This window comes from Lissotriton helveticus, chromosome 1_1, assembly GCF_964261635.1.
Source record: "Lissotriton helveticus chromosome 1_1, aLisHel1.1, whole genome shotgun sequence".
NCBI lineage: Eukaryota > Metazoa > Chordata > Amphibia > Caudata > Salamandridae > Lissotriton > Lissotriton helveticus.
In genome coordinates this window covers 1443694893-1443715407 of record NC_136057.1, presented here as the reverse complement: position 1 = coordinate 1443715407, position 20515 = coordinate 1443694893, and the positions used below count along the sequence as shown (strand labels likewise).

The following is a 20515-nucleotide window of genomic DNA, read 5'->3' as shown; positions in this document are numbered from 1 at the left end:
CCTGCTCGAAACTTATGCACCTCAAATCAAAAACACCTGGCCACCTTGAGGTATCTGTGGTGCATCTAGATTCATGTCCCTCAAGCAATTTCAACCCTCTAAAATCACACTCTGATAGGTATCGTCTCACTAAACAGGGTTGAGAGTGTCATCAATGCACACATAACCCTTCTACAACTAGAACATGGTCACTTAATCCCTCTATCTCTTTCCTGGCCTCACCATCTCACAGACTCCCTTTCACTGCCTCCAAATAATGCATAATGCATATTATATAATAAGTGGATCACAGCAATGTAAAATGTACACATAGTTTTCTTTTTGTCTAAAATCATCATCCACCATACTTTCAACCATGCAGCTGAATGTAATCACTCAAACAAACCATCATGAGCTTATACAGAGTTGGTTGCCAGATTTGTTTCTGGTCGCAATGCGATGATGAAAATACAGAGTATTTGCATTCACTCACTTTCTTTTACAGCCTTTTTTTTGTAATCTTGATTTTAATAAGATGCTGTGACTATTGAACAAGACCAGAGAGCTAAAGCAGAAAAGGACTGGGATTTTTAAGTCTCGCACACAGACAGCTTTTAGCTCTTGGGTGTCGATGGACCTCTAGTAGAACATACCAAAAACTTGCAGTGGGCTTAGAACCCACCCATTGCTAACCTTTGCTTGGCTTCTTGTTACTGTAATTTGTTTGCTCCTCCCTCACCACCCCCCACCCCGGGAATCCTAGCTTCTTTACCAACCCTTTGATCGGATCACTTGTATCATTCCTCTACTCACGTTCAGGGGATTACTTTTTGCTCCTTCTTTTAGCATTCCATGATAGGACATGTTTTTAGGTTGTTCTCTCTCTTGCATGTGCCGCTTTCCTCTATTAAATAGCTGCCCCTCTCCATGCGCTTCTCCCCTAATCCCATTACATCCATTTTTTCATCACATGGTCATTTTAGAAATGTAGTCGCTTCTCTCCCCACCTCAAGCTCCTCCATTACTCCTCCGTCTACTTCCAGTTGTTACCACACATGCATTGACTTCTCCCACACCTGCTTCCCCCATCCATTTTTTTTGTTGCTCTACTGCCTCATGCATCCCAACGTAATGTTTTGTTTTCAGTTGTTTCAGGGGTCCAGCATCTGCCCCTTGCTTCTGGGCTGCTATGTTTTAAACAAGCATTTGCAATGCAATATGTTTCGAATTTGCGAGAGTTTAAGCTATTGGCATTGTAAGTGACAATGTCTTTTATTTTTCTGTTTGGATAATTAGCACATAAATAAAAGGCATTGTCATTTACAATGCCAATTGCCCAAATTCTTGTATATGTGAGACCTATTTAATTTCAAAGAAGCAGCCGCCACTGTCCCGGGTGCTTGGAAAGTGAAAGCATGCATGGCACACTGAATGTTGCAGGAAAGCATGTTGTGCCTGCATTAGGACAAAACTCATTAAAGAAAATAGTGCTTACAGACTAAATAAAGCATCCTGTGTAACAGAAGTAAAAGGGACAGTCCTCATGGGAGGTTACAAACGAAGACGAGGCAGTACTAAGGAGGGTCTAACAAGCCTAATGACGAATCAGAAGCCAGCATTTACGTAGGACAATGACACAAGCCAATGAAAAATATGGGCAGGGAGCGGGCGGGGCTTCATGTCCATACTAGAATACAGCATGTCTTGCAGAGCAGTGCATGCGCTGCCCAGGCTCGACCTAAATAGCACCTTTGCCTGATCAAAAATTCATTTTTTTCTTTACCATTTCAAGTGTTGTCTGCCATCTTGGAACAGTTAGTAAAAAAAGAAATACAACTACACGTGCATTAGTGCATATGCATGCACAGGCAAGATGACACATTCAAACGCATAATTCATCACATATGCATGGTGGCCGCAAGCATTGTCCTGATGTATATACAAAAGCACATCTTTGCATCATCGTGCCATTTTTCTTTCCTGTTTTGCCAATCCTGCACAGCATTGCCAAAAGTCATTGATACAGCCAATAGGTTGAAAAGGCAACATTGATTGTCGTTGCCAATTCTTGTTCTTCAATAACAAATACATCATACTTTGGCTCCAATGCCAGCTATACATTGAAAGGGCAAGCTAGAGAATGCAGTGATAACATGAAGAGCGTATATGTTTGTTAGCGGTGTAGCTTCTAGCAACAGCTGTAGCAGCTCTGTGCTCTGTGCTGCATATTGCCTTGGTGTGTGCGTTGGAGTCGGAGAGTGGCCCTTCCCTGTTGAATTCACTATAATGTATTTGGCCCTTAGAATCTGTGTTCCAGTCGACGAAGGTGGCAAGTTGGAGATTTTCACTGAGGTAATTTTTTCACCCTCCTCAATTGTTTAATTAGCTAACTTTTTATTGGCCTTTCAGTTGTCTGTCTCATTCTTTTATATCTGCACCTCTCTCTAGCTGCCTCTTTCTGACTCCTTATTTCTATATTTATATCTCCCTTTCTGTCCCTCTTTATCTGCTTCTTCCTGATTCCCCTTTCTTTGTCTCTTGATCTGTCTTTAGCTCTGTCGCTTTAGTTGTCTTAAGCTGTACCCCTTTCATTTCTTTGACTCATTCTTTATTTTATTGCTTTACCCCCGTCTGTCTTTTCATGGACCTTTTGCAAGTCTCTTTTTTGTTTTGTATTTTTCTCCTTTGTTTCTTGTTTCATCTTTTTCTATCACTCTGTATCCCTTTCTCTCCCTCTTGCTGAATGTTTCTATCTGCCTGTTCCTGGATCTAGCTGTGTCTTTTTCTTCAATCAATTTTTGGGCCATCTGCCTCTTTTTTTCTCGCCCTTTCTCTACCCCTCTCTGTCTCACTCTCTCTCTCTCTCTCTCTGAGTGTATTTCTACTTATTTCACTGTCTTCATCTGTATCCCCCATTCTCTGTCTCTCTTTTTCTGTTTCAAGCGCTCCATAAGGACATCCTTTTTGCTAATATCAATGCTATTCGCTTGACATTTTCCAGAATGCTCAATCTTCTCCAGCTCATCTATTAATCACACCAACCATCTGCATGAACTCACATATCACCCTCTAAAGATCACACCTAGCTATTATTAACTACTACTAACCACACAGAGAAACTGGAGTAAATGCAAAGAATAATTTCCTTGACAGCACAAGACTAATCCCAGTAACCAACAATATCTAAAAACCACTAGAATAACAACTAACTTTGGTTCTCCAAAGCAGCATGCTGCCAGGGCTGGACTGGGGAACAAAATGCAGCCTGGCAAAAAAGGTCAAACCAGCGCATGCTTGTCTAGCACTATCTCTCTCTTTCAATCCATTCATTCTCTGTCTCTCCTACACTTCTCTCACTTCTCCCTATTTGATCGCATTTTCTCTCCCCTGCCTCTCTCTCTTTCTCTCTCTCTTGAAACCTTCACTTGCCTATACAGGCTTTCAAAACCTGGCCTCCGAGGGCTCCAGCCCACCGGGGAAATGTCTGGTGGAATAAAATGCATGTCCAGTCCATCATGCTGCCTGGTATGAAGCGCTGGTAAGCGCTATATAAACACAATTACAGTACAATACAACCCAGATGAGATATAGGCGATTTAAGCACAAACAACAGTTTCTAACCTAAGGTTGTAAGTGATGGGGCATTGATGACACGCAAATCAATTACTAATAATAATAATAATCCACATTTGTAAAGCGCACAATCACCCGTAAGGGTCTCTAGGCGCTGGGGGCCGTCGGGAAGATTAAGCAAGCTATTGCCCAGAGTCACATGGTGCTGCGATAATCTGCCGCTGGTGCTGGGGATCGAACCGTGATCCCCAGATTCCGGAGTCAGTCACCCTAGCCGCGGCGCCACACCTCTTTCACTTTACTATCACTCTTGAGCTGAGAACAGCTGTTTTTAAAGGGCACTGAGCACTCCGGTGGCCCCTTGGCAGAATGAATGCAATGTGAATCTCACCTTGAATAGGGGTGATAGGTACATGTCTGTTGATGCAATCCCTGGACTTTAGGCAAGAGCACATTGTCTGTGTACAAGGGAAGGATGCTGAACACCTCCACAGCCAAGAAGACCTCAGACAGAATTACGTTCAATCACCCTGCTCCTCTCTGGTGAGGCTCACCAAGGACAAGACATGTTCTGGGTTGCTTGTTTTCCCATTCTGGGGAAACTTGGCTTAGCTGTTCGAGCCGCTCTGGATTCAATAGGATTGATATATAAGAGAAGAGAGGGACCTAGTGTGTCTACCAAGGGAATAGGGTACTATTGATGAGTGAGAACAAGCGATCCCTTGGATATGCAAAAAGCCAAATAACGAGAAGCTCAACTCACATTAGACTCATACCTTTAAAAAAAATGCAATAATACAGCCCATGCAATAGACCCCCCATTTTTTTGTTTATATTATGACGCTCAAAAGTAATCACAAATACTCCTTTTTTATAAAAAAAGCCTTTTTACATATTACAGTATTTCATCAAAATCAGCACACATCCTATATACAACAGTTCATATAAAATTGTTAAAAAACACAACCATATGGTACAAATAAACAGAACATTACATAACATAAAAAGAGAGAAGAAAATTAGACAATATACTTTGTCATTCATAAAACATATCCAATGGAACCATTTTATAACTAGGCCTGGATACACTGTTTCTTTTGGTATCTACAGATCCAATTACTTCCATGGATTATGTAAACGATGCGTCAACGTGTTTCAATGGGTTTTATTAATATTCCATCTTTTTCAAGACAAGACATTTTTGCAAGTCTCTCTGTAAAACACTGTGGTATAGCCCCTGTTATAAATCCTTTATAAAACAAATATATGTAAGAATATAATACTGTATTTAAAGTACGCCATTGTAGTAATCAGAATCAAATCGACTTTCAATTTATATCAAGTTTTTATAAGACAAAACTGTGAAAAAATCAATTTTCTACTACCCTCCTACACTGTGCAGAATGGGAATATATTTAAGCCATCAATTAATACAATTCACATTTGTCTATTTATCCAAAGGATCATTTGTTCTCACTGTTCAATAGGATTGGTTCCAGTCTGTTGAGGCATGCTGAGCAAAAAATGAGTAGTACCAGTATCATTTACTCAACAATCTCTCTCCAGTTTAAGGCGTTACACACTTGGGGCAGTGAATACCCAGGTGTGGACAGATGATAATGCTACCCACCAAGCTGTCCCAGTGGAGATGATATACACTGCTGCAGGCTTTTGACAGTTGAGGATTTCTGGAAAAACTCTTGTGAGACTATGGCAGTGAGGCTGTTGCGGTTAACTCTTCTTTGTTTATATGACAAACAAGCATTGGCAAAGCAAACTTGTCTTGCCTTTTGCCTTTATCAACGAAGACCTGTTGGCTTTGCCAGTGTTTGCAAGTGTTTTCTGCCAATGCTGTTCAGTATCTGCAAAAAATGGATGGCTTATGTAGATGAGAAGAAAAAAATGTGCAATGAAGTGGACGCATGCATGCCTAACCACATAGGGGCACGTATATCTCATGATGCTATGGCTGCCCAATATGATGACATATATGCACCCAGGTATCACTATTTGAAGTGTTCGACATTTATTTTGTATTTTACATTCCAAGATGCTCATCTTGGAGAGATAAATTAATTAAATAAATAAATATAATTTCTGCAAAAGTGCATTTGAAGAAACGATTGACCCGGGTTGGAAAGGAAAGGATGGGATAAGGAGAGGTGGGTGAGCAATGAGAGAGGGTGCAGGGACTACCTAAAACTAAATGCTGCTGAATGGTGAGAGCTTAGGAGGATTACTGGAGGAACTAGAATGAGTTAAGAAAAAAAGCTGAGCATCAGTTGGGAATGCAATGGACAAGCTTGGGGCAGGGACTTGAGGGAGGGAGGAGTACACAGGGGCGGTGGGTGACATTATAAAGTGGTGGGGCGCAAAGTGATTTGCATACAGCACCGCAGCGAGCGAGCGTAGCGAGCGAGCCCGAACCCCAAAAGGGGGGTTTGGGGGGATTACCCCCCCCAAGAAAATTTTGAAAAAAAAGAAGAAAAATCGTGCATTTTCAAGCACATTTGAGAAAGCAGGAAGGTTAATAAAGCAATTGTGAAAGTGCAGTTATTACATTAATAGATGACATAACATAGGTAGCTGCTTATTCAGTATAACCACAGAGCTTCATACATTCCGTCCTATTACAGACTCCGATATTGGCATTAAAAGTACCCTCCAGCTTATCAGCTTCAGCAAGGTTTCCAACAGCATAGCACCCCTTTGCTACACACAGATTACAGGTTCAGCCACATGATGAAAATAGCAACTCATTCAGTGTGATAATTAAGGGAGCAGAGCGCATGGAAAACATATTTAGTGATGGGCCGAGCAAAACACAACGAACAAATTGACTTCTTTCATTTCCTTTATTTCAAACCATTTACATGGCTCAGGTGTTTTAAACCTTGTGAAAACAACAAGCTAATTTGGTGAAAGCATACTTAGAAATCTGTATTTATGTATTGTAATTGTAGACTGGACCAAAAAACGAGTGAAGGGGCTCCCCCTAGCACCTCTCCCTTAATTATTTACACATAAATTGCATGCGGTCTGACAAGTCTGCCAAAAATGCAGCAGATGAGCTGGGGCGTTTACTCCTGGCTTGGTTGCTGGGGCGTTTACTCCTGGTCTGGGTAATGCTGCAAACTAAGGCGCTACCAGGTAACCAAGACTCAAGTACCACCACAGCATCAATCTGTGCAACCATTCAACAACAACTGGTTCAAATATGTTCTCTCAATGTTTCAAGCTATATTACAAATGTCACCAAAAGATGTTAATATTTCACTTCTGTTCTTGGATTTTGGTCACAATAAAATACACTGAACATAATCTTCACAAAAGTTATTTACACAAGTTTAAGCTGTTGCCATTATAAATTACAATAACTTTTATTAACGTATTAATTATTTAAAAAAAAGCCATTGCTCTTACCTGCACAGGCCGCAGCTGTCTAGACCTCGGAAGAAAAGTGCTGATGAGGATTGATAATGAGAGCAAGTTGGGCAAATGCATTTTGACGCTGTCACGACTGAACAATCAGGTACTAGGTAGGACAAGACAAAAAAACTGTTGCAAAAATCTAAACAATGGGCTAGTAACAATACCATCAAAATACCACGCTCCGAATAAGTTAGCAATGGGAGCATTTTCTGAGAGAAATTGATACACAAAAGACTTTTGAAATGACCTGGACTTGTGCTGACATCAAAAACCTATTAATCAGTTGAATACCCAGAGGACGTCAACCTAATATATTGGACCAGGTGGTTGTCCAAACTTGTGATTGAGCCTTACAGATTCGGATTGCCGCTTAACAGTCATTGATCTAGAGATAGTTTGCCTGCATCCAGGAATGGATGGCTGGCAGGGAACTTTACTAGGGCAGGGGAGTGCTTCCTGCCCGCGCTTCCTCCAGGTTTGTGTTGCTTTTGGCTTGGAGGTAATTTACATTAATTATTTGTCTCATTCTCGCCACCACAGACAGCCACACCAATGACAAAGCTATATAGGCAGGAATGGCGGGGGATTCAAGCATCTGTGGCGCAAGTGAGGTACCATTACGCCCAGACAGACTGAACGAGCTAATTAGTTTTGATTTGCACACAAATCCTTGCATGCATGTACATAGATTAGCTGGACATCGTCTGCTACAATATAGTATAATGCAATGAAACAGCTGCACTGCAATAGAAAACCCACTAGGTTATATTTATCTATATATAAACAGAAAGGAACAGCAGAAGTAAATTTTAAATTTGCTTTAAAAAAAATCTGAAATTGCATTCAGAAACAGACACAGTGCTGTAAAGATCATGAAAAAAACTGCGCACACATGAAATTTACCAGTTATGTGAGCCATAACTTTTAAACCCAGCCACCATGAAAACCATAAATAGCCCACCAAATGCTTGTTGTACTTGTATGGTGAAAAGACAAGAGAGTGTAGTGATCTGTGAGTCGGATCCAAATTCACAATACCTGACTCACCGCCATGCCCTGGTACCATATTTTCCTCAACATTATTAAAGAATATGGTGATTCTTTTTGGTTTCAGGTTTGTAAGCGGGACTACATCAAACCAACCATTAAGTTACTGCATTGGCTCTCCAGATATGCTGGGATTAAATTTAAGTGCAATGGCCGGCACAGCTACCAAAGCTGTACGCCTCACCATGGTCCAACTAGAGACCTTTACTCAATCAGTGCCTGCCCATCTGATTAACCAATGATACCTAAAAAGAATGAAATACAGAAGCAGATCATTTGGAGTACAAGGGCAGAGACTCTGGAGCCCTTAAGCTAAGATCTGAACCAAACTACAAGTGGTTCTGGGAACTTTTAAAACCGAACTGTAATTCAGATCAGGCTCATGGTTCACTACCCTCCAAGACAGGATCCTAAATTCCCCTTCCATATATTAAACTGTATTTATTGTCCTGCTATCAGCGCTATAAAATAACCAATTGGAGTTATGCAGTTCTCTGCAAAAGTCTTTAACAAACATCTCCAGAGCTATGTGCATAGACTAATTGTTCACACCATTTGTTAATCAGGGTGAACAGGTTAAAGAAGCGAGACACTACAATTACTGTTCTACTCCCCTTGGATTTGGAGTATGAGAATATGGTTCCCGACAAATCATACAGGGTATGGGGGGGGGGGGAGTGCAGGCTCATAAACAGATATGGTTTTTAAAATGTTACAAGCATTTTTTGGACCTTCAGCTTTCTCACAGCCAGCTACATGATCACTTCCATAAGTCATTCTCAACACAGGCCTACGACAAGAGTACCCTGCTTCTGTCCCTTCGTTCAAGCTACTGCTTCACTTCAGTGGGAAGTCCATCAACTTTTCCTCTCTTCACAGTATAACCGCAAGGTTTGTGTGTCCTAGGCTTGTTCTCTACCTCAGATTTAACGGCAAATTTCAAAAGCCTGATGTGATGTCTCTCTCTGCTGGTGCTACAGACCTTCTCTCGAAGTCCTAGCAATAAAAGGAAATGGCTCTGGAGGAAAAGTCCAACGGGTCACTGATAGAAAGACTACATCAAAATGTGTGCCACACATGAAATGAATATCTGAATTCCCGAGCTCTGATCCTTGGATTCTAGGAGAAACAATACACTTTCTGAGCAGAGTCTCACTCAACACCATCAAGCTACCAGAGGAGGACAAAGATTAAGGTCACAGGGGCAGCAGCGGTGCGTCCATTGGGGCGTAGGGGCGTAGCCCCACAAGCCCCATGGACGCGCTGCTGCAATAAAATAAACAGGTGTCACTGTCACTGTTTCTTTAAAAAGTTTGACCGAGCGCCGCCGGGAATCACCCGAGTTAATCAGGAGTGGGGAGTGCAGGGGGGCTGGTCTGGACTTCTGCGCAGCTTGAGTGACAGTCCACGACCACGTGACGCACTCAGCTGCAGCAGCAGACAGCCAGCCAAGGTATATAGCGCGCAAGTGACTTGCAGGGCAGAAACTTGCCTGCGCAGGCGCATTAGTGTTTCCCCATAAGAGGGTGTTTGTTTTAGCTAGTCGCAGCCCCCGGCTTCTCAAAGGCGACACAGGGCGAGTATCCATTAGCCCCCCTAGGCGCCAGGATTGGCCGGTCACCGCAGGGCAATCCATTATTGGATGCTCGGGCGTGACGTCAGATCCTGATCCAGCCTCTCTAGTCTCTACCCGCCATTAACGAATGCGAGAATCCTGGCTGAAGGAATTGGGACTGGCCGAGGGAGGAAAACCATGGGGTGTATAACGGAGCTTGGGGAGGGAGAGGAGAGGTGAGTGTATTCTCTATAGTTCAATATTTATCGCCATTAACAAATGCGAGTATCATTTGCCGGCGCCGCACTCTAGCAACATTTGCCCGTCCCTCTCTGCGTGTGCCAAATTTTGCTATTTCTGGTGGATAAAGTGTTTATATTATAAAACGCTCTGATACTCAAGGGTCATGTTCGCACTCTAGAAAACTCCGAATAAATAAATAAAGCACAGCCTTTGACTGTTGAAAAGAGTTCTTCCGATGGAGAACGTGACTCACTGCGATTTCCGGTAGTTTCCAATTTTGCAGACCTCTGACCACGACATCCACGATGCTAAGAAAAGAAACTTCAGAGAAAACATCATTCCGACTGAAAAAGAGCCCATTCTTCATCTAGATTCCTTAAAGGCCTCTTTGAAGACCCGTTTTATAAACTTGCAAAAGAGAATACAACACAAATATATCCAGATTTGAAGATTCCTCATTTATTAGCACTTAACTTAAACTGCAAACAGCTATGTCATATTTTAATACCGGCTCTAAGGCTATTACAACAAAATTGCCTATTTATACAATGATATCTGAATTCATTATGCAAATAATGTATGTAAAATGCTACAGTTTAGTTCCGTGAATATTCCAGTTTGCTCCTCTTTTATCATGGATAAAACCTTAGAAGTTTAAAGACTCTTTCAGCACTTAAACTCTATCAGTTGCTGATAAGTAGCGCAAATGAAAAGCAGACGGGCATTTTTCCAAAGAACCGTCGCTCCTAAAGCTGCCTTTAGCGCCTAGCAGATCATCCGGTACATACTGAGACGGAGCGCCTGGAGTCCTTCACATGGTACAGCGCCGCCTCGTCTGCATAGCGCCTAGTAGATCATCAGGTGTGATGAGACGGAGCCTTGTGTCATTCACATGGTATAGCGAGGTCTCGTCTGTATAGAGCCTAGCAGATCATCCGGTGTATAATGAGACGGAGCCTTGTGTCATTCACATGGTATAGCGAGGTCTCGTCGGTATAGCGCCTAGCATATCGTCCCGTGAGTTGAGGAGCCGGGGCGCCGTGTGCTATTCACATAGGTATAGCGCCTCCATCTATCAGGGTGCCTCTAGGGAGGCCTACCTCTTCCCCCCCCCCCAAGTAGCTGCTCCGTGGCCATGCTTGGGAGGTCAGCGTCACACACGGGTGTGTTTTCACTCATCCACGACACATCGAGGTGCGAACTCGACGACGATCAACTGCTACCCCGTCCCCCCTCTGGTGATTAACACGAGAACAGCACTCACTTCCAGTGACAGACAGAGACTCAAACACTGCCCCTGTTTATGCTGAACCTCAGACAAGCGACGCCTCATTTTACACATACAGTAGAAACATTATAAACTTCTGAATTTATGACTTTCATGAAATTCTTTTAAAGGAAGCTACCGATTTTTACCATTTCAGAGCTATAACAATGTTAAGTGATTTAATAGCAATTCAATAATAAACCTCAGAAGAATGAAATGCTGCACAGTCCTTCCCAGTGTGTGACCTTCAGCTCACACCAGATGTCAGCAGGGACCGTTTAACTGACAGACATCTTGCCAGCTACACAAATTATCACAACTTCCCAGTGTTTACAAACGACTATAAAGCTTCCAGTAATAAACCAAATACTCCCAACAAAGATCTAGGTTTTGTAATTGTTACCATAATTAATACAACATTTTGATGTCATTCAGAGACATTCATTTTAATGAATCATTGATTTTTGTGCAGTAATTAGATACGTTATTTAATGAGGCGCTGGAACTAGATATAAAAGTAAACCTAAGGAGATGATGGACGGAGTGTTGAACATTGTGGTTTTACATCTCTGTTTAGTTTCTGGGTGTAAATGAAGTTTAAAGATGATAACAAATTTTGTCTGTGTAACCCATACTGGGCCTCTGCATTAGTTTCCGTTTGCGTTTTACTCACTGTTGTTAACGACTTCTTTCCCAGCCTAGTTTAATAGATCTCACAAATTGTTTCAGTTAGTACTGTCCATGCAGAATTATTTGTCCGCCACTCAATAGAAAAATAGTCCGATGAACAACTTTTAGCTACCTAATTTTATAAAATGGTGTTCCTCTATGAGTTGATTCAATTAATCTACACCTGGCAAGGCTGAGCACCAACTGGACCTAAACTATTTTCATTAAATTGGGCAGTGCACCGATAGCTGTTTACTTCAGATTAAGAAATGGAACACAATTATAAGAACAATATTCAATGTGGATTTTTTTCTGATATGCCCAGGATCTCACACCATTATTGTGAAGTGGAGATGCCGGGATTAGGATTCAGGTCCCGAGATTCGAAAATAAGTATTTATTGCACTGGACGAGCGCCTGCCCTGTGATTCTCTGACGGAGCTCGTTAAGCCGAATTATATTTTCAGTTTAGTTTCAAAGAAAAATGATATTCTATGGTGTTCCTCCGTAAAATAATCCCCACAGACCAGCAAACGGTTATATGTAATGAAAGACAGTGCGCAGCCTTTCCTGTGTAGCTTGGCAAAGTTCCATTTTCGGTGTCAAGCAAAAGTCACTCTTTTTGCAGTTATACTTTGTCGTGGTGGCGTTGCAGAATGCATGCACCGTGATCGGCTAGTCTCAGAGATGCGATTAAAAGTATTGATGTTTTTAAAGAAATATGCGTTGACAGTAGTAAGTAAACCGTGCTAGCGCACCAATTTCCTTGTATTTATTTTTACCCAGGAATTCACAAAACCCCCCCTGTCTTTTTAGCTACCATGTGCAAATTAACAGCCCTAACATCCATATAGTTTTTACTAGAGCTGACCCATTTCCATATAAAAAGTTTACAACTTTATATAGCAAATGTTTTAAAAGAATCAGTAGGAAAAAGATGCATAACTTAATTTTTTACTGTACACATTTCACTTTTGAAAGCACGTACTTTTGCCACTTGATGACCGTGTTCCAAAGGTAATACTCTTCCATGAACTTAATAAACCTTTTTATTCCCCATGTACTATTGGCGATGTAATATGGTTATTAATAGGATCGGATCGGCTGCATAAAGTAAATTCAGGTGTTTGAATAGAAGCCGGTAAAATTAAATTAGCCTCCCCCCTATAGGTACGTATTGTAGACTCTAAATTTGGACGCTTTGGTGACTACGTTTCACACCCTCATGTTTGAGTGGAGTCGCGAACTTTCCATTACCTGAAAATAAATGAAAGCACTTGTCTTGCAAACACTGGAAAGGGGAATGAGACCAAGGGAAATGCAGTAAGTTATCAAGGGGTCACATCGTTTGTTCTAGTTGGTAAGCTGGTATTGCAGCGCTGGTCTATTAGTGCCAAAACCTTCAACTTTGTCATTAGAGCACATCTACCAATCGGCCCGACCCCAAGAAGAATAATGGTAGCTGGTATTACTTCATTGTTTTTTCATTTTTACACTTATTAGCACTGTCTGGGCATAGGGCACACCTCATTAGTACTGGCTCAACACCTAAATAAAACAATAAGCAACAGAAAGGTGACCAGTCAACCTTTCCAAAGGGCTTTCCACTGCGCTGCAACACACACCACAGCGTTTTTAGTTACTTTTGACTGTTTGGACTAGAAACAACTTTTCTGTTAAATTGTGCAGATTATGCATCTGATGATAGATTGTGTCCAATGCGGCAAACCCATAATTGTGTCAAAAATGCCACAGCTGCACAATTTCATGATTCCAGTTGCCCTGAATAAGATTTTTAAGACACTCAGATAGTGAAGATAGGGAATCTCTACCCTTCTCCTTCCTGATATGATGGTCTTGTAATGAGTAAATGAGAATCCTAACTTTAATGATGTGGCATTGTAGAATTATCAATTTTGGTATGAAGTTCTTGGTGAACCTGACTTGAATATCGGTGTATTTCTTTATTCCAATGTTCCATCATTGTTTGAGCTATGAAATGCACCAAGGATACATAGCAATTATTATTTTTTACTTTGAAAGGAAAAAGTAGCCTGTTTGGAAATATTATATGACTTTTATACCTGAAGTTCTTTTTTTTTTTTTTTGCTGTCCATGGAAGCGGGTTTGCTGTCTTGTGGCAACAACTGTAGACTCCTCTTTGTTGTTGCCTCTTTGAATACGATGCCCCTGCATATCCTACCAGCCCAGAGCACTGCTAGGGAACAAACAAGTGACCAAAACCTGTTTAGCGGCTCGTTCGGAACCACAGTCTACATACTGGTGCCTTTCTCCTGCTTGGCATGTCTTGCTGTCCTCTCAAACACAACCCCTGTGACCTTAATCTTTGTCCTCCTCTGGTAGCTTGATGGTGTTGAGTGAGACTCTGCTCAGAAAGTGTATTGTTTCTCCTAGAATCCAAGGATCAGAGCTCGGGAATTCAGATATTCATTTCATGTGTGGCACACATTTTGATGTAGTCTTTCTATCAGTGACCCGTTGGACTTTTCCTCCAGAGCCATTTCCTTTTATTGCTAGGACTTCGAGAGAAGGTCTGTAGCACCAGCAGAGAGAGACATCACATCAGGCTTTTGAAATTTGCCGTTAAATCTGAGGTAGAGAACAAGCCTAGGACACACAAACCTTGCGGTTATACTGTGAAGAGAGGAAAAGTTGATGGACTTCCCACTGAAGTCTATGGATGTTAGGGCTGTTAATTTGCACATGGTAGCTAAAAAGACAGGGGGGGTTTTGTGAATTCCTGGGTAAAAATAAATACAAGGAAATTGGTGCGCTAGCACGGTTTACTTACTACTGTCAACGCATATTTCTTTAAAAACATCAATACTTTTAATCGCATCTCTGAGACTAGCCGATCACGGTGCATGCATTCTGCAACGCCACCACGACAAAGTATAACTGCAAAAAGAGTGACTTTTGCTTGACACCGAAAATGGAACTTTGCCAAGCTACACAGGAAAGGCTGCGCACTGTCTTTCATTACATATAACCGTTTGCTGGTCTGTGGGGATTATTTTACGGAGGAACACCATAGAATATCATTTTTCTTTGAAACTAAACTGAAAATATAATTCGGCTTAACGAGCTCCGTCAGAGAATCACAGGGCAGGCGCTCGTCCAGTGCAATAAATACTTATTTTCGAATCTCGGGACCTGAATCCTAATCCCGGCATCTCCACTTCACAATAATGGTGTGAGATCCTGGGCATATCAGAAAAAAATCCACATTGAATATTGTTCTTATAATTGTGTTCCATTTCTTAATCTGAAGTAAACAGCTATCGGTGCACTGCCCAATTTAATGAAAATAGTTTAGGTCCAGTTGGTGCTCAGCCTTGCCAGGTGTAGATTAATTGAATCAACTCATAGAGGAACACCATTTTATAAAATTAGGTAGCTAAAAGTTGTTCATCGGACTATTTTTCTATTGAGTGGCGGACAAATAATTCTGCATGGACAGTACTAACTGAAACAATTTGTGAGATCTATTAAACTAGGCTGGGAAAGAAGTCGTTAACAACAGTGAGTAAAACGCAAACGGAAACTAATGCAGAGGCCCAGTATGGGTTACACAGACAAAATTTGTTATCATCTTTAAACTTCATTTACACCCAGAAACTAAACAGAGATGTAAAACCACAATGTTCAACACTCCGTCCATCATCTCCTTAGGTTTACTTTTATATCTAGTTCCAGCGCCTCATTAAATAACGTATCTAATTACTGCACAAAAATCAATGATTCATTAAAATGAATGTCTCTGAATGACATCAAAATGTTGTATTAATTATGGTAACAATTACAAAACCTAGATCTTTGTTGGGAGTATTTGGTTTATTACTGGAAGCTTTATAGTCGTTTGTAAACACTGGGAAGTTGTGATAATTTGTGTAGCTGGCAAGATGTCTGTCAGTTAAACGGTCCCTGCTGACATCTGGTGTGAGCTGAAGGTCACACACTGGGAAGGACTGTGCAGCATTTCATTCTTCTGAGGTTTATTATTGAATTGCTATTAAATCACTTAACATTGTTATAGCTCTGAAATGGTAAAAATCGGTAGCTTCCTTTAAAAGAATTTCATGAAAGTCATAAATTCAGAAGTTTATAATGTTTCTACTGTATGTGTAAAATGAGGCATTGCCTTGATGAAAGGCGGAGGCGTCGCTTGTCTGAGGTTCAGCATAAACAGGGGCAGTGTTTGAGTCTCTGTCTGTCACTGGAAGTGAGTGCTGTTCTCGTGTTAATCACCAGAGGGGGGGCGGGGTAGCAGTTGATCGTCGTCGAGTTCGCACCTCGATGTGTCGTGGATGAGTGAAAACACACCCGTGTGTGACGCTGACCTCCCAAGCATGGCCACGGAGCAGCTACTTGGGGGGGGGGAAGAGGTAGGCCTCCCTAGAGGCACCCTGATAGATGGAGGCGCTATACCTATGTGAATAGCACACGGCGCCCCGGCTCCTCAACTCACGGGACGATATGCTAGGCGCTATACCGACGAGACCTCGCTATACCATGTGAATGACACAAGGCTCCGTCTCATTATACACCGGATGATCTGCTAGGCTCTATACAGACGAGACCTCGCTATACCATGTGAATGACACAAGGCTCCGTCTCATCACACCTGATGATCTACTAGGCGCTATGCAGACGAGGCGGCGCTGTACCATGTGAAGGACTCCAGGCGCTCCGTCTCAGTATGTACCGGATGATCTGCTAGGCGCTAAAGGCAGCTTTAGGAGCGACGGTTCTTTGGAAAAATGCCCGTCTGCTTTTCATTTGCGCTACTTATCAGCAACTGATAGAGTTTAAGTGCTGAAAGAGTCTTTAAACTTCTAAGGTTTTATCCATGATAAAAGAGGAGCAAACTGGAATATTCACAGAACTAAACTGTAGCATTTTACATACATTATTTGCATAATGAATTCAGATATCATTGTATAAATAGGCAATTTTGTTGTAATAGCCTTAGAGCCGGTATTAAAATATGACATAGCTGTTTGCAGTTTAAGTTAAGTGCTAATAAATGAGGAATCTTCAAATCTGGATATATTTGTGTTGTATTCTCTTTTGCAAGTTTATAAAACGGGTCTTCAAAGAGGCCTTTAAGGAATCTAGATGAAGAATGGGCTCTTTTTCAGTCGGAATGATGTTTTCTCTGAAGTTTCTTTTCTTAGCATCGTGGATGTCGTGGTCAGAGGTCTGCAAAATTGGAAACTACCGGAAATCGCAGTGAGTCACGTTCTCCATCGGAAGAACTCTTTTCAACAGTCAAAGGCTGTGCTTTATTTATTTATTCGGAGTTTTCTAGAGTGCGAACATGACCCTTGAGTATCAGAGCGTTTTATAATATAAACACTTTATCCACCAGAAATAGCAAAATTTGGCACACGCAGAGAGGGACGGGCAAATGTTGCTAGAGTGCGGCGCCGGCAAATGATACTCGCATTTGTTAATGGCGATAAATATTGAACTATAGAGAATACACTCACCTCTCCTCTCCCTCCCCAAGCTCCGTTATACACCCCATGGTTTTCCTCCCTCGGCCAGTCCCAATTCCTTCAGCCAGGATTCTCGCATTCGTTAATGGCGGGTAGAGACTAGAGAGGCTGGATCAGGATCTGACGTCACGCCCGAGCATCCAATAATGGATTGCCCTGCGGTGACCGGCCAATCCTGGCGCCTAGGGGGGCTAATGGATACTCGCCCTGTGTCGCCTTTGAGAAGCCGGGGGCTGCGACCAGCTAAAACAAACACCCTCTTATGGGGAAACACTAATGCGCCTGCGCAGGCAAGTTTCTGCCCTGCAAGTCACTTGCGCGCTATATACCTTGGCTAGCTGTCTGCTGCTGCAGCTGAGTGCGTCACGTGGTCGTGGACTGTCACTCAAGCTGCGCAGAAGTCCAGACCAGCCCCCCTGCACTCCCCACTCCTGATTAACTCGGGTGATTCCCGGCGGCGCTCGGTCAAACTTTTTAAAGAAACAGTGACAGTGACACCTGTTTATTTTATTGCAGCAGCGCGTCCATGGGGCTTGTGGGGCTACGCCCCTACGCCCCAATGGACGCACCGCTGCTGGGAGTACACAAGGTAGAGAGCAAGAAAACACAGGCCCTAGAGTGCTAACAGCAAAAGAAAAAAGTGGTTGCCTGTATGTGATCAGTGGAAAGATACAAGTCTACTACAGAACAATGGTAAAGAAGCTATGTTCCATGGGAGGGACAGACACAACAAGAGGAAGGAAAACCATTGAATAATAAGTAAGCAAATAGGATTGACAAGAAAGATAAGCAATGACATGCATTGGGATGACCCAAGGCTCACTTCAAGTATTGGTATTGTCCACCGTAGGTCTTTTGACAACAGACAGGAAAAGCTGTCTGTAAGGCAGGACCTAAAAAGTAGTTGTCTGTAAATCTGTAAAGTCTCCTGACTCACACGTCCACCAGTATATTTATACACGTAGAAAGTAAGTAGGTTGTCTGTGATCACTGACCGTGCACTTGGTCATCAGTCACTTCTGTTTGTGCTCTTCATTGTTTCAGAGTGTTTGTTGCTCAAGTGCTGCCGTTAATCGTGCTTTGTGTGTTTACCTCGATTCATGGTAGTCATTATTTTACTAGCCAGGCCAGGTGGTGAGATTCTTGGTGTCTCTTGTGTCTGTCAGAAGTGTGTATCTAACTTGTGGTTTACAATGGGCCTCCCTCCAAAGTCTCAGCCATGTTCTTCTCTTCTTGCAGACAGACACCAGGACTCGTGCAGTGGAGTTGCGCAGCTGTGTGCAGCTCGCAGCGCGCTGCAAGAGACAGGTGAGAGTGGAGTGTCTGTGGAGGATGGACCCGGCCGGCACTGACTTTCAGCGAGGAAGCAAGTTCTACGACCTCAGTGTCATACAGACCAGCCCCAGGCTGCGGGGTGAGAGGTGAGTGTGTTACACACCTGGGGTGTGAGGAGGGTGTGTGTCGTCGCATGACCCTGTGGGGACTATCTTGAACCCCCCACCCACTTGGTTGGTATAATGCTCAGTCGTTTGAAAGGTTTGAGTGTTTTATTGCAGACACTAAATTAAACAAGGCTCCTTCCTCCTTGATAGCCTCTTGGTTGACTTCGAGGTCTTCTTCTCTCTTCCTCTCTTTCTCTGCTTGGTTCCTGTCCGGGGTGCAGCACTCGGAAGAAGAAAGAAAAGGAAAACTTCAGGCTACTGCCTTTAGGTCGAGACCTGCGTAGGCTGCGCTTGTGCAGTCGCAGGGAGAGATCTTATGTTTACAGTGTGGGGGCTTGAACCCACCCCTCTTCTCCATTGGCTGGCTTCCTAAACGGAAGCCAGCCATTGGAGGAGAGGGGAGTCACTCCGTTCAAGCCCCGTCTTTTTGGGATTCGGAGGTGTGTTTTTAACTTTCTTTCTCTTTTCTTTCTCTCCTCTTCCCATTGGCTGGAATTTTACCTTCCAGCCAATGGGAAGAGGAGAGAATGAAAAACACGCCCCCGAATCCCAAAATGACCGTGCCTTTCTCCGAGGCATTTCCGCATGGCCTCGGAGAAAGATGGTTGGTGTCGTGGCATGGTCCGCTCCGCATGACAGAGGCTTGTGTTTAGCTGCGTTAAAACAGACGCTGCTGGAGTTTCGTAGGTGTTTTTTTCAAGCCCAAGTACTTTCTTTTATGTTGTTCATCATATTCCTTTCTCCTCTCTAATTTCGTCTTTGGGCGTTCCCCCCTGCACATTAATGAGTCTCTTCAATGTGTTTGACTTGCTTGCTTGTAACATACAGCGCTTCGAAGTCCAAATATAGTGCCTGTGTGCTGTACGCTGCTCCGAAGCAGCCCCCTATCCTGCCGCCAGTGCTCTGCTACCGTGGAGTGGCCATCTGCGCGGGTCTAAAGCATGGAAGGCCAGAAGTGGCCGCAGGTACAGAGAAGCGTACAGGGGCAGATATGCACGGGCTCCGTGGCAGTGGGGTATGTCCATTGGGTCCGGTGAAGGTACCCAGTGCCGGAGTGTCCGGGGCCCTCCCGGCGGTAAGGACAGACTGCACTCGGCGGCAGGTCGTTAAACTGTAAACCCCGCCGAACGGGCGCTGTTACGCTAACCTTCGGCGTGCTTCGTGTGCTCGGTCCTTGTGGCGCGCACGCCCAAGTGTGCTGTGCAGTGTGCATGCACGCAATCCCACCTGCAGTGAAGGCCATCGGCTGGTAGAGCTTTGAATTTGTGCACACATGGACTCGGGAGGTCTTTGTAGCCTGTCCGGCTCTTGCCTCCCCCCTTCCCTCTGCCTGCATCCCTCCTCCGTCCCACTCTCCCCTTCCCTCTGCCTGCAGCCCACCTCCGTCCCGCTCTCGCCTCCCCCTTATATCGTTTCAATGTTTGAGATGTTGAGTAATTTTAACGTGTCTTGTCCCAAGTTTGCCTCATTTCTTATCACTAGATTATACAACTCTTAACTCTTAGTGGTCTGCACACTAACCATCCATGTATATTGCTTGTTAGCCCTGCAGCAACTGCATGTCAGCTAACCTAGTGCACTCTAACCCCGCACTGTCTTCTATCCTGTAGGCAAGATTGAGCTCTGTCTGCCTCTGCATTTTCAGTCTTGCTTACCGATTGTCCAGCGCAGCGAAATCCTTATGACTGCTGACCTTTCTTCACTACTAACACTGCACTGCTTTCATCCACGAGGACAGAATTGCAATCTGGCCGCACTGTTAACTATAGCGCTGCATTCTTTCTGC

At 43.2% G+C, this 20515-nt stretch overlaps 1 protein-coding gene across 1 annotated transcript in view; it reads left to right on the top strand.

The window, feature by feature from the left end:
* LOC144773298 (uncharacterized) overlaps positions 1-20515 on the top strand; it is a 247026-nt gene that overhangs the window by 25927 nt on the left and 200584 nt on the right. Inside the window, exons 5-6 of the mRNA XM_078658242.1 lie at positions 2283-2331; positions 18527-18708. Coding sequence (XP_078514368.1) covers positions 2283-2331; positions 18527-18708 — 231 coding nt within the window. The remainder of the gene's footprint in view (positions 1-2282; positions 2332-18526; positions 18709-20515) is intronic.